This window comes from Fusarium proliferatum (genome assembly GCF_900067095.1).
Source record: "Fusarium proliferatum ET1 genome assembly, contig: FPRO_scaffold006, whole genome shotgun sequence".
In the NCBI taxonomy this organism is placed as follows: Eukaryota; Fungi; Ascomycota; class Sordariomycetes; order Hypocreales; family Nectriaceae; genus Fusarium; species Fusarium proliferatum.
This window is the reverse complement of record NW_022194795.1, coordinates 1250106-1263885: the sequence shown is the minus strand read 5'-3', so window position 1 is coordinate 1263885 and position 13780 is coordinate 1250106. Positions and strand designations below refer to the sequence as shown.

The following is a 13780-nucleotide window of genomic DNA, read 5'->3' as shown; positions in this document are numbered from 1 at the left end:
GTTATTTTAAAAAACAATTCGGTCATGTAAAGATAAAAATAGACAATGGTATTTTTTTCGGCGTTCAGCATTATCTCCAACCCTGCAAATATGTAACCTCACAGAACAACAGGGAAACTATGAAGTGGGGTGAATTGCTAATTATTCATGATGGTCCGTAAAGTACATGCAACAGCCGACCATGAGGGTATACCATATCTATTCCTATCCCAGCGCAAGTGTCTTGACACCAATCATGCGCAACCCATTGACTATAACCAAACTCAAATATGTGATATTCTAAAGTCCTGACAATCCATGCTGTGCTCTGTATCCCAGTGCGCTAGCTATCCATCCATTGCGCCAAATAATAACCAGAAAACTCCAAACGTATACAAACAAAACGCCATGTCATATGGCTCGCCGCCCATAACAAGCAGGGTATCTGTAGCATCACCGGTTGCGATCCTCGGGAGAAGGAGACCTTGCCCTGCCAATGCCACTGGAGAAAATACTGAGCCAACCGTCGTGTCGACTCCATCGTGAAGTTCGGTTTTCGTTGGCAAGCAAACCCTGTTCAAGATCGGATTCACGGTCATCTGAACGAGAGCCAGAGCCCTCCGCAATAGTTCCATCGTCATCGTCATCATCGTCATCACTTGCATCGTCGCGATATGGCTCGTAGTGCGGCTCAGATGATGAGCCATGAGCGAGAGATCGAACTACGTCGCCCTTGCAGATGGGGCAAGTTCGTCGGCGAGTCGTCAACCAGGGAGTTCTATAGACTGTTAGTAATTGAGACTTGCATGAAAGCATGCAATTGAAGAACTTACATGCACTCTACGTGAAACTCGTGACCGCATGGGAGGCTCATGACCTGGCTCACGCCATCCACGTATTCCTCAAGACACACCACACATTCGACTTGACGTCCCATGTACTTTTTCCACTCAGCAGAAAACCCACCAGAGCCCTTCTCGCGCTCAGATCGAGCATTGTTCCTGGTTGGGTTTGAAGGTGTTGGTATAGCGTCACTAGATCGCGTTTCTTCTTCCGGAGTACCCGTTGAGCCCCTCGACCGAGGTCGTGGTCGTGAAGGAGATTCCTGTAGTAGAGGAGTGGTTGGTGTCGGAGCGGACGGTGAAGGAGTTCTCGGTGTCAAAGGTGGCGAGGGAGCGACTGTATGGAACGTGCGCACGGGTAGACGTTCAACGACTGACTTCGGAGCTCTCCAGCGCCTTCGGCGGATTCTAGCGCGAAGAATCAGAAGGGCGTATACGAAACTCAGAGTGACTAGCGGGCTAACGACCAGTACGAGAAGTGTATCGAAAAACGGGCTAGCATTACTCGTGGGAGTGATAGTGACCCAAAGTCCATCGTGTGCGTCATCGTCGGCTTCATCGGGCTCGTCATGTCCCTCTTCGCTACGTTCGTGGGAAAAGTCGAGGACGTTATCCTCATCCTCTGTCAAGAATTCAACCAGAATTTCTTCCTCATCAGGTTCAGGATCATCGTCACTTGTGCGATCGCGAACAAGGGAAGCCTTGGATGGAATTACAGGTTTGAACCTTCTGGATCCAGGATGCCTCCAGTCGTCGTAATTATCCTCAGATAAGAGGGGACTTCGAATTTCTTTGGGTGACCCTCTGACAACCTTGTTTTTCTTGGTGAAAGTTTTCCTGGAATATCTAAGCGCCGTCTTTCGCTTTTTGTTGTTTGGCTTGGTAGATTGTTCTTCAATTTGGCTGTGGGTGTCGTCGGCAGATCGTCTATCGTGAGTCGAGGCGGTAATCGTGGACTTGACGCCTTGTTTACTGTGCTTCCTGGATTTGGAACCTCTCTGAACTCTAAGAACAGGATTGCCTTGGTTGTCTAATGTATCTTCGATGAAGCTCCCTGGTTGCGTTAGCGCAGACAGCAGCTGCGCGGTCGTGCGAGCAGTGAAAACGGATGGAATGGTGACATTATCGACTTCAGGACCATGCGCAAACATCTGAATAAGAGGGCCGCCTTTCTGGTTATCGCCAACAATGACGGCGAGAGCGCCTCTTCGTTGCGCCCACATTACTTTGTCGAGAAAACCGCAACCGCCTCGCATTAGTAGCGCCACTTTGCCGTCGATTTCGGAATGGTCATGCATGACAGAGACATGGCTGGAGGTGGTGTGACCATTGCCAGCGTTGGGGATAACGACTCGGCTTCGCTTAGCACGGACAGAAGTGCTGGACCTGGAAGTTGAAATAGAAGGGACAGCAGCCCTCAAGGCCTTGTGAAGAGCAATGGCCTCTGCTCTCTCATTCCAACCCGGTGTGTCGCTGCAGCCCAATTCGCCGGTACCATGTATAAGAGCATCCTCTGCGAAACCACTGCCCACCCATAACTGACCACTTAGACCTCGCATAGCGAGCTTGGGACCAAAAGCGGCGGGACGGGCGGCAAAGGAAGTGCTGTTGTCGTCGGTCAAGCTGATGGCAGCATTTGGTGGAAATAATGAGAATGGGGTGTTGTAGTACATGGAATTCCAGACGGACTTTGGAGACTTTTCTGAATCATCATTATGCGACCGAGACTGAGACGACTTGGAGTCAGTCTTTTGTCTGGACCTGAAGTTACCAGCGGGGTAATCGGCGTAGGCGGTACGGAGCGAGGATGATATGGCGCGACAGAAGAGGAGGAGAGAGGCTGCGATAAAGAGTATAAGAACAAAAACGCGCGGGGGACGCATTTTGAGCGACTGTAAAAACAAACTCTCCAAAACAGGCGAATGGAGAAGAGGATAGGGGAGAGAGAGAGGGAGAAAGGAAGAAGGAACGGGAGGAAGAGGATAAAAGAGAGAGAACGAGAGGTCGGTGTTGGTGAGCTGAGGTGTGAGTGAGGTGACCTTGGGGTTTCGTTTTGGGCTTGGGGTCACTCGGAGATATACAAGTCACATAAACCAAAGACGTCACCTCTGGTCTAGGCCGATCATCCGTTGGTTGGTTGGTCACTCTCTTTTGTTTTTGGAGAAGAGGATGGAGAAGAGGATGGAATAAAGGAAGAGAAAAGGAAGAGAAGCTCCGATGGGAACACTCAAGAGACGGGGGAAAGGTGAGTGTGAGAAAATTATGGCATGGCCTAAGTCGGGGCTTTGCTTTATGAGAGACTCGAGTAACAAGAAGAGCCAGAAGAAGGTCAGTATCAGTTGCCAGGCAAACAACGTGAGTGAGCGAGTGAGTATAGGTAAGGAAAGTTGATGTCAGTGTGGCTGACTGCAAAGTCAAATCGGATCGCTTAGGTTCAGTGATAGATCTCACAAAGGAAAAGGAATAAACTGCAAACTTTCTTCTTGGCGATGGGAGTGGGAAAAGGGCAGATCATAAAAAGTTACAAAGGTTATCAATTCTCTCTGTGTGTGTTATTAGCGACGACAAAAAGACAATGCATCCGAATCAATGACATGGCATGGCATGGCATGGCAATGGGCAATGGCTGATGAGAGGGGGAGGGACAAAGAGACGCACGCGGCATGGTGCCGTAAGTGGAGGGTTCTGGGCGGGGGTGACCTGGAGGCTAGAGCTGTGAGCGCTGTAACCGGCACCTCGACCCTTGTCATTTCAAGGTCCCTAAGGTATCTTTGGCTTCTAGACTTTAAGAGAGCTTTGCTTGGCCAACCCAACAACGTCTCAGAATCAGTTGATCAGGTCAAGACGGGAGAGAGATAAGAGCTTGTCTTTCGTGCTTGGTTACACATGAGCCGGGTTCTTTTCAACTCGACTCGGACTCGAGGGTCGAAGCAAAGCCATGAACAGAGACCAGCCCAACCCAAACTCAGCTGGACAACTCCCGTGGGGCCCTGCCATGATCAGGCGCCCTTCAAAACCAGGGTCTCTTTGGCTCTGTCTGTTCTGTCTGTTCTGTTCTTCTGGTGGTCACGTCACGTCACGAAACAGCCTCCACTCTCTAGCGCAGGCTACTCCACTCATATCCAGAGCTAAGCTCCCAAGTTAGTAGATATTCGGGGTAAACTCAACGCCTCAAAGTCAATCAATCTTGTTCCTGAGCGTCTACCGCAACCGTAAACTCGTGACTCGAGGCTGCAGAGCCTTGGGCGAGTCGCTGTGCAACAAACCAACAATTCTTTGGCCTATTGACTTTGCTACCTTTGCTAGGTACCTAGGGAGGTACAGGTGCAACGTCGTAGTGTGTTGACAGACAAAGTCGCGTGTTTTGTTTTGCTGTCGGTGAAACGGTCGGCTACGGCCATTCTCCATTCTCTATGCTCCGTGCATGAGACGAGATGATGTGGTTGTTTCTCGGGGCCTCTTTTCTCTTCTTGGCTACCTTGATGCTAACAACTTATGTTAGCTTCTGACACGTGAGAGCGTCAGGTGAGTCCCTTCGATCAGACACAGACAATGGAAGTGATCCTGTCTAAGAATGGAAGTGATCATGTCTAAGCCTTCAGCTACCTTCGTACTTTAGGTACCTACCTACCTAGTATCTAAGGTTCTAAGGCTCCAACGGCGGGCTGCGGAGACCCGCGGAACCATGAAACCTTTCATCCATCCAAATTACGCTACCTCCAATGATCGACCCTCAAAGTGCTTGCGCAACACAACATACGAATTCACCAATCAAGCTCGTATAAAGACAGCTTGAACAAAGATCCCTCTCCTCTCTCGTACCTGATCTAAATCCAACCCTGCCCTGCCGCACGGATACCCTGCCTCGGCAACGTAACGGGTCTGCAGATGCAGGTCCAGGTCCAGGTTTCGTTTGTTTTGACCTTAAAATAGACAGATCCATTATTGATTGATTCCCCTGGACGTGCGTCGACCAAGCTTTTTGGCCTTGTCTGTCGGTCACTTTCTCCCTATCCGAAGGGCTGAAGGGCTGGAGGGGCTGCTCAAGGTCGAGATCAACAATCCCTTGAGCAAAAGGGATAACATAACCTCATACTATAGACTACTCGATTGCATCTTTGAATCAAGTTTAAGCTTGTATTCAAGTCAAATTAATGACTTTCGATTGCCCGGCTTGGGTATCGCTCCATCGGCGTTACCGCTATCCAGCCTCAAAGCTTGGGATTGCCAGAATCGGCCGTCTAATTGTGCCACCACCGCGATCTGGTCAAACATGGCGTTTTTTGATCCATGCTACCTGGCCTGCCCGGATCCAGGCACCGAATCCAGTTCCGTATGTGATCGTGATTCTATCCGTGCGCCTGTTCATACCTAGATACTAGGTACTAAGGCACTGACTTCAGTCTTCAGTGACCTGTGATTCTGCCTTAATAGCACCGGTTCGGGCGATAGTGGAGGTTGTGTTGTGACATTCGTCTAACCTTTTCATTAGTACGCGCGTGTCCTATTTCCAATGCGTCTATTTGAACTCCGCTGTACGTCCATGTTTATCCTAAAGGCCGATTTCTCCCTGCTTAACCCGCCCAAAGCAATCCCTCAAAACAAGGCAGTGAATGAATGCTACGCTATATCCAATCATCATCTGTGAATCATTGTCTCGGCTCGTAACCTCGATCCAATCCGTTGGTCGGTCGTACCGATGCTCAACTAAACTTCTGGCTGGGCCACTCCGTCTGTCCCGATCACCTTGCCAACATCCCAAGCCCTCTTCTCCCCAGCCTTGGACCATTGCACACTTTCCGTAGACTTTCCATCTGCACCGCTGGCACGCTGTATTTGCTCGTCTGCAAAACCGGCGTCTTTTAGACGTTGCTCCTGGTTTTGTCGTAGCTTTTGGCGGTCTCTAAACGCCTCAACAGCGTCATCCCAGTCATTGCCAACCTCATCTTCATCCATTTGTATGTCAGTCTTGGGATCGTATGTGTCTGAAAACCGTCGATCGATACCCGAAGACCCTCCCACTGTTCCTCGACCCCGGTATTTCGGGGGCGGTGCGGGTCCGATCAGATCTTCCATGGCATCCAATCCCTCTTCTTCTTCTTCTTCTTCCTCTTCCTCTTCCTTCCGCTTGCGGTTTTCGATCTTATCTAGAGGCGATCGATGCCGATGCTTACTCTTAGATTCCCTAGGCGATCGAGACCGTCGTCGGCTTGCAGGTGATCTAGACCTGTCTCTCCGCTTATGACTGCGACGATGATGACCTTCTTCCTCGGACTCTCTGTCTCTGCTCCGCGTTCTATCGCGCTGTCTGTGATCTCTTCGTGACCTATCCGACCGCCTCGACTCATCGTCAGTCTTACTACGACGATCGTCGCGCGACAGTCGACCGTGCTGTCGCTGCTCACTGCGTTTGTCTGTGAAAAGGTCGTCTGGTCTCTGGTCGTGTTTTCGTTCCTGTCTTCGATCCTTGTCGGCGCGTCGCGAATCTCTCCTTGAAGAAGGGCCAGCCTCATCTTCGTCTCTTGGCCGTTTCTTGCCGCCTAAAATGGCATGAATATCGCCCATCTGCCGCCGTCGAATGTCATGAACACTCGGGTTTGTCTTGCGCCGCTTGATTTCTTCTGTGCGCTCGAGATCCTTGAGCCGTGCCTTGGACTCGGCGGCCTCTTTGGCTAACAGTGCCTTGTTGTGATTGTCGGTATCCTTTATAATATGTCGTAAAAACCGGGTGTTGGGTTTCATCATATTCGCAGGTCTGAAGCCATGTCAGCGACAGACTTGCCAGAACTGGTGGGTGCATGCATTACTTCTTATTCGTGTGATATGCTTCCATACCCATGGCTGAATATTTGAGAGAGCAGTCGCTTGCCTCTTGCGACAAGAGGTCAGCGACATAATCGTCGGTTAAAAGTTCGTCGTTTTTGGACATAGTTGATCCAGCTTGAGAGTCCAGGATATGCGCCAGTCGTAAAATATGTATATTGCCCAGAGATTGCGCCCCAAAAAAGAGAAAAAGAAAAGAAATGGTTGTAAGTCGAGGATGCAGCTCTTGTGTTTGGTCAGAAGTGCTAATGGATGCATTGATGTCAGCAGTCTTCTGCCCCTCCACACCGCCTGTGGCCCAAACAGCATCCCGCTAACCCAAGTTAGGTTTCAAAGTAAACACCCGATATCCGCGTTCTACGGAGTAAACACAATCAAGTCTATATCACGAGCCTAAGAATAGGTCTTCTCTTGTCACAATATCGCGTTTCCTAGACTGCCATGAGTCAACCAAATCCAGAAAAGGTTCTTGAAGCCTTGAACAAACTTCAGTCATCACAAGAAATCTCAATCATCAAACTCAGTGAACCCATCTCAAGCTCAAGGCCTCAAGATGCCCGGCAACGAACATCAGATGCATCAAATTCAGCCTTTGACGCGCCAACTCCCGCAGGCTTAACAGCCGACCTAGCACACTACAAAGAACTCTTCGCCAAATTGCGCTTCTCATATGTACAACAAGTCACAAAGGAAAAGTTCATCCGAGCCATTGTCGGCGACCCACCAATGATTGTCACAACGGAAGAGAATTTGGAACTTGAAAAGGAAAACGCGATTGCAAAAAAGCAACTCAAAGAACTCAAAACAGAAGTGGCGGATATGGTGACAGATCTTGAGAGGAGAGGCATCGAGCTTAGCCAGAAGTACGAGAGTGTGCAACTCGAAACGGCAAAGCTGCGTGAGATGCCTACAAAGATCGAGGATTTGGAAATGAGAATTGAACAACTACGCACAGAACTAGAAACACCAGATGGATCCGTCCCCAGCATGAATCTGCCTTTAGCCAAAACCCAGGATCTCGTCAACCAACGCAAGCTGGAACAGCAGGAACTCGCGCGAGAGCTGGAGTCCTTACAAGCCAAGGTCCCTCGGAAAAGAAAGGAGGCTGAAAGACTTCGTATTGAGCTGCAGCCTCTTGAGAACAAGCGCCAAAATAGCGCGACTGCTGCGCGTGAGGCGAGGAGGAGAAAGGAGGCCGCCTTGGGTGGTGCAGCGGACGACCTGGAGGAGAGAGCTCGCTGGTGGAGAGCGAGTGAGGGTGTGTTGACGCAGGTTCTGGATATCAAGAATTAAGAGATGGCGAACAGGAACGAAGACATGAGATATCACGATACGATCGGCTTGTGAGGACACGGGACACGGAATAGGGGTAGGGGCGTTTAGCATAGGTAATGCTAACTGGCCTTTGTTATAGCTTTGGCAGGATATTTCTGTTAATTTTGATATTGAGAATCTCACGGCAGGTTATCTGCGATTCTATTCAATGCAAATAGGTGCCTTTTGCGTGAAGCCTCCCTGTTTGTAGTACCATGTAGTCAATTATACCAAAACTGTACTCCCATACGACATTAACATGATTTCCTGAGAACTCTCGCGTATTCTTCATCATGACGCTTCGGATGGGTTCTCCAAATCTATCCTTGAACACAGATAGATATCCTTTGCCTTCAGAGTCTAGTCCCATGTGCTGGTATGAACCCTTCACAATTTAAACATGCTAGAGGCCTGCACTAATAAAATGCCCTGATTCGCCGTCGAAATGTTTTCCATAGGTTTTACAAGCATCATAGGATCCAAATATTGGTCGTTATACGCCTGAGACCTGCACATAACCATAGATGATAGTGCAGGTTGTCAGTCCCAGGCACAATGTTGAACGATATATAATATTGATAATGGCTCCTTGAAGACGTAAATATTGACTTTCATCTTTCTTCCACCCAAAAAATGCCAGAGCAATACTAACAGTGTTCTTTAATTAGTTAAGACGCACGTCAATGACGGTCTGATATATGGGTGGTAAACAACCACAGTTTCGACTCAGGACAACAACTATGGCTATGTCCATCTTTGAAAATGGATATAATATTGCCAACCAATACTGGATATATAGGACTGCCTTCTCTTGGCCAAGAATGCCGAGTATTGGCGTCTTCCAACTGAGTTTGCCAGTTACAGGGGTAGCCTATGACTCTATAAAGTAGTTTTCCCATTTGATACCGGCAGAGCTATAGTTGTATCTCAACCAAGGAACAAGCTTAGAAACCTAATTTGACTCAGCAGGTATAGAAATGCTGATGACAACTTAAACTCAACCCCTTCTCGATCGTGGCAGTCTGGTCCCTGTCGATAACAGTTATATGCAGTCACCCAAGACACATTTATACATAGCTTCCAACTTTATATTAGTCATAAATCTCTTTAAAAGAGATAAATAGTCTCTTTATCGCTAAGCGGGCAACGCCAGATAGTATAGCGGTATTATGCTTCGGGCAGAGACAAAGGATACTGGTCATAGCTGTGATACAGGACGAATGCTTACTGCGAGTTATATATTGACAGTACTGCGCTTAGAGCCATCAGAAAATGCTGTTAACCCTATTCTGAGTGCTTAGAGTCCTGATATCTAAGCTTATAAGAGCTCCTCAGCCAGTCAACGAATAATCTATCCATTATCAGGACAACATCAATAACATTGAAGACTTTGAGTAACCCTCAAAAGATGTCATGCCCCTTCTAAAGATTAGTCGGAGTATATAGAGTACTGAGCATAAGGGAAAAGATAGGCTGCGTAGTAGTAAAGTATCAAAGAAAATTCACCAGCAGGAGACAAACTGGTCCAATAACCCCCTTCTATTATCCCCCATCAAATAGATTTCTCTCCGGAAGTTTTCATTTGACTTCCAGCCCTCGATTGAGTATGGTATCATACTATTGTCGACTATCCTATGGGCTATTTATACTTACTCACAGTGAAATCTCAACAAGATCATCGTATCGTGCACGAGCGAGGAAACACCACCAAATCAACGCCTCTCTGTATAAGGCCGATACACAAGATAGAGTTCCATGCTAGGGAGTTCCTGATCCCACTATCGACGAGATGGATATGTTCCTGACTGTACCATTTCATAAGATAAGGGAGCATCTCGTCTAATGGCCTGGAACCACAACAGCAGAATAGGCGAATTTCATGCTTCTCCATACTCCTGACAACTCGAAATGCATTCCTTGTTGGGACATATCTCGGATACATATGCTCGCTCGGGCTCCACTCAGAGTTGATTATTGATAAATCTCCTATCTGTCGGCCGACTTTACTAACATGGGACGGCAGGGAAAGTAATACAAATGCAGTGTTGGCGCCAGCTCAACATGGCTGACATGAGGGCTTACAAGCGTGACATTGATATCATGTAGTAATAAATAAATGTAGTGTAGATCCTATTTTCTGATTGGGTTCCAGACTTTGCCAGCAGATCAAGTCAGCACTAGATCTCCGGGGTTTATGAAGCTACTTAGGTCATTGAGGGTATCTTTTTATATCCAATGTCAACTGAGCGAATGTGGTGGTAAGAAACATGAACAACTGGGTGCAATTCTGCTTGATTAGTGCTTTGATGAGCAAGGCATAATAATAATGATAGCTGCAGTCAGTAAACATCACGTGGTTTGAGTTGAATATTGCTCGGCCACAATTTGAAGCCCGGTTCGGTCACTGAAACCAATACGCGTACTCATTTCATCCACGAGAGTTTCAGAGGATGCAAAATGTTTTTACGCGGGGAATAGCAAAGCCCGACCCGCATACGCAAAGCGCCTTTACGGGCAAATCAACTGTGCGACACTGACTTTCAAACGCCGGGATCCGATATCTGGTCAAAAAGGCGTCCGTCTAACAAGCTGTCGCTATTATTTTGTCGCTCAAGGGTTCAGCAACCTCCATAGCCACAGCCAAGACCGAGGGGGGGAACATTGACCGAGCCAAGGCCAAAGCCAGGGCCGCCAAAAGACAAGACATGTTTCCAAGACTTGGCTGCCTCTCATTATCGGATCGTTCCACGTAAACAGAGTTTGGGAGGGGGATTTCGTATATCTCGGGTCCTTGAGCCCAATTTCATGCACGTGCGTGGGTGCGCCCTCTCGACACAACACAACACAGCTCGACCTTGACCTTGACCTTGACCGGAGCTTACTTACTTCGGACAGGGGATCAGGATGACTGAGCCTGACTGGTCGAATGGGTTTACCCAAAACGGGTTGCATGTAGCGCGCACCCGCGCTGATTCATCGGGGGGTCGAATATGGCCTCTATCTGCGTAGTACGGCGTATTTTCTTGGTAGAGTTTTCCCCCAAGTGCCTTGGCTGTCGTGGTGATACGTGGACGAGCGGTCTGAGCCTCTCTTGTCAGGGAAATGAGAGACTTGGCTTGAGTTAACGTTAGACGATGGATGCTATGCCTTGCCGTGTCTGAGGACGAGCTTAGCTAACTGCGGGGTGTGTTCGGAGACTGGTGGGAATCATTGGAAGAGATGAACGAGTGTGGTCCAATATGACAAGGACCTTGGCGAGTGTAACGCGAGGTGAGGGTGAGTACCGGCAATTATTGTATGTATTGTACGGATACGTGGCTTGGACTCGGAGTTGAAGAACATGCATGCGTACATACGAAAATGAAGTTTGAAAATGATGGTTTGAGGTGCCGATCTGTGTGAAACCCTGGTTGAGAATCATCAAATGGTTGAGTCCACCACAGTCGGCATGATTCCTACTCCGTAGGTAGGTAGGTAGGTAGGTAACTAACTATTGGAGTTGATCTGGTCTCGAGGGATAAACGTGTTGAGAATTGAACATGTTGCTGGTACATATAATGCATCTTGTATACCCATCATTGAAATCCTCCTATATAATAAGTCGTCGTCGTCGCTATCACATCGCATCGCATCGCATCTCTTCGCTTCGCTTCGCCTTTGCCATGTGCGGCGGGAATTATGCTTGCCCGCCTCCCGCATCCCGGCCCCACATGTGCACCGTGTGGCCGTGACCTGCGAGCGAGGCCCACATGTGACCTTTTGTGTGATTTTTTGCATCGCATCGCATCCCCAATGTCACTATGCGACTATGCGAAAACGCGTATCTCGAAGGAGAACTCGAATATACGTATTATTGTTGTTCTTCTTCCCTCAGCCTCAGATCATTTGAGACGCATTGGGCAGTCGTTCTGCATTGGGTGTGATATCATGATTGACTTCTCGAGTAGAACCCAATGCAGTAAAGACTAACTTAGTACATCCATACTTTGATAAACGGACTTTGCGAAGAATGTAGCTGTATCGATCGACACCTGATTCATTCTACGCAATTCGCTTAGTTCATAAACGTTACCTGGTGGTTAAAACTCGATGCCCAAGTCCAAGACGAACAGAGGCAAAGGCGAAGGCAAAGGCAGAGATGCAAGGCGTAGCGCAATCTGATCTACTTTATCGAGATCGCGCAAAGACTTCTCCAAAGAGTCATGGCCGAACAAAACGAAGGAGGTCAAACCCTGGATCTGCCACACAGACTCTTTGTACTTGTATTGTCCCCAAAAGGCAAGCAGTTTCAACTCTCTAGCAACACACCTGACCTGATCTGATCTGATCTGCCTGGTATGATGCGAATCGAATGTCTCTTACCCCTTATTATCCAGCTCCTTTTTCTCCATCCATAACCCGCCTAGGCGTTGGCCGAGGCCGTCACCGTCCGTTAAGCCCACATCAGCCGGAAGGTAGAAAAAGCCCGAAGGCCGTTTGACCCCCATTTTTCTTTTGCGTCCCGTCTGTTTCTGATTTTCTGAGTCTCAGACTCTGAGTCTGAGTCTGATGAGGGAGGGAATGCGAGGTTGGATCTCCAACTCCGCAGTCCGCATCCGCGTCCGCGGAGCCCCAAGTGCCCCGCGGACAATCAAATCAGTCCGCACAGCAAAAACACAAACATGACAGATTCAAGACAGCAAAGACACCTCCTGACCGTTTTCGCTCTTAACAAGGATTCTTAACGCCATGAATAACCTTGTTGACCAACTATTGAGACGACTGTCCGTCATTGATCTTGCTCCTCTCATACAAATAATAGAGTTTGTTCAATGTTTGTAGATGTACAGTCCCACTCACTGCCTTTTGCTACTGTAGCAATCAAATCAATGGCTGGTGATGATCTGTAATCATGATGATACAATCGTATGTTGGGTCACTCGCTTGCAGTCACTCACTCAGTGCAGGATGAGCTCGTCTTGTAATAAATGCCACTAGAGGTCGGCATCATCAGTAAGCGTCAGCGTCCAATGTCTGTCCGTTTCGTCCGTTGTTTGGTCCGACGCGGATCTTGGTCGCCCGCTCAACAGCAAAGCAAAGCAAAGCAAAGCAGCTCCAACTTAGGGCTGACACTGGGTGACACTGGGTGACACACATTCCCAACCTTGTTCGAATGGCGTTTTTGTCGCTCTGTAACCAGCCAAATACCCGCAGCGTAGTGGCTTTAGTTCAGAAAACGGCGCCAGCGGAATTCATATCAGCCCGTCTCGCGCGTGTATTACTCAACCCCGTAGCCAATAAGTCATCAATTCGGCCGCCCCTTAACCCAATGGATCTTATACCCAGACTGGCAGTCTTTTCGACAATACTACCTATCTCACGCTGTACCTCATCTCTAGATGCAGGCTCTGCTATTGTAAGCAGTGCCTTCAAATTTCCAATCATATCCACCCTCGTCGTCTACCGTACCCAGTAGCCTCAATAGGATATACCAAAACAGCCAATCACGCAGAGACTTGCCTCGTGGGACTGCAGAAGATGGATGATGACTCTTATGCCCACGAGGACTAACGTTAATATCTAGCACAAAAAGGGAATGCGAATCTACGGATCATTGGCTGTTGATCGTTGGTCATCGGCACATTGTAGCTCCTCTGCCGGATTTACGGCTCAACGTGCATGTTTCTCAATAGAGATTCTCAAGGCTCTGCACCTTAGCTCCGGGTTTCCGTGCTAGCACCAAATAAGCAGAGAGATAGAGGTGTGTGCTTAGAATCTGCCATTGACGGCCGAGTTTTTAGAGCTTAGCGGCAGTCTAAGACTGACTGTCTACTGTAGATAGA

The 13780-nt window shown here is 48.4% G+C and overlaps 3 protein-coding genes across 3 annotated transcripts; 1 reads left to right on the top strand and 2 right to left on the bottom strand.

Annotated features, from left to right (window-relative positions):
• Positions 1 to 432: 432 nt before the first annotated feature.
• FPRO_09488 (uncharacterized protein) lies at positions 433 to 2704 on the bottom strand (the record flags this gene model as incomplete). Its single annotated transcript, XM_031232886.1, has 2 exons — positions 433 to 757; positions 813 to 2704. 2 exons carry the CDS (start codon positions 2702 to 2704, stop codon positions 433 to 435), a joined length of 2217 nt encoding a protein of 738 aa, XP_031082778.1.
• A 2824-nt stretch (positions 2705 to 5528) lies between these two features.
• On the bottom strand, positions 5529 to 6750 carry FPRO_09487 (uncharacterized protein; the record flags this gene model as incomplete). Its single annotated transcript, XM_031232885.1, has 2 exons — positions 5529 to 6576; positions 6629 to 6750. The coding sequence occupies 2 exons, from the start codon at positions 6748 to 6750 to the stop codon at positions 5529 to 5531; spliced, it is 1170 nt and encodes a 389-aa protein (XP_031082777.1).
• A 335-nt stretch (positions 6751 to 7085) lies between these two features.
• Positions 7086 to 7937, top strand: FPRO_09486 (uncharacterized protein; the record flags this gene model as incomplete). The annotated part of the gene is made up of 1 exon (XM_031232884.1): positions 7086 to 7937. One exon carries the CDS (start codon positions 7086 to 7088, stop codon positions 7935 to 7937), a length of 852 nt encoding a protein of 283 aa, XP_031082776.1.
• Positions 7938 to 13780: the final 5843 nt, after the last annotated feature.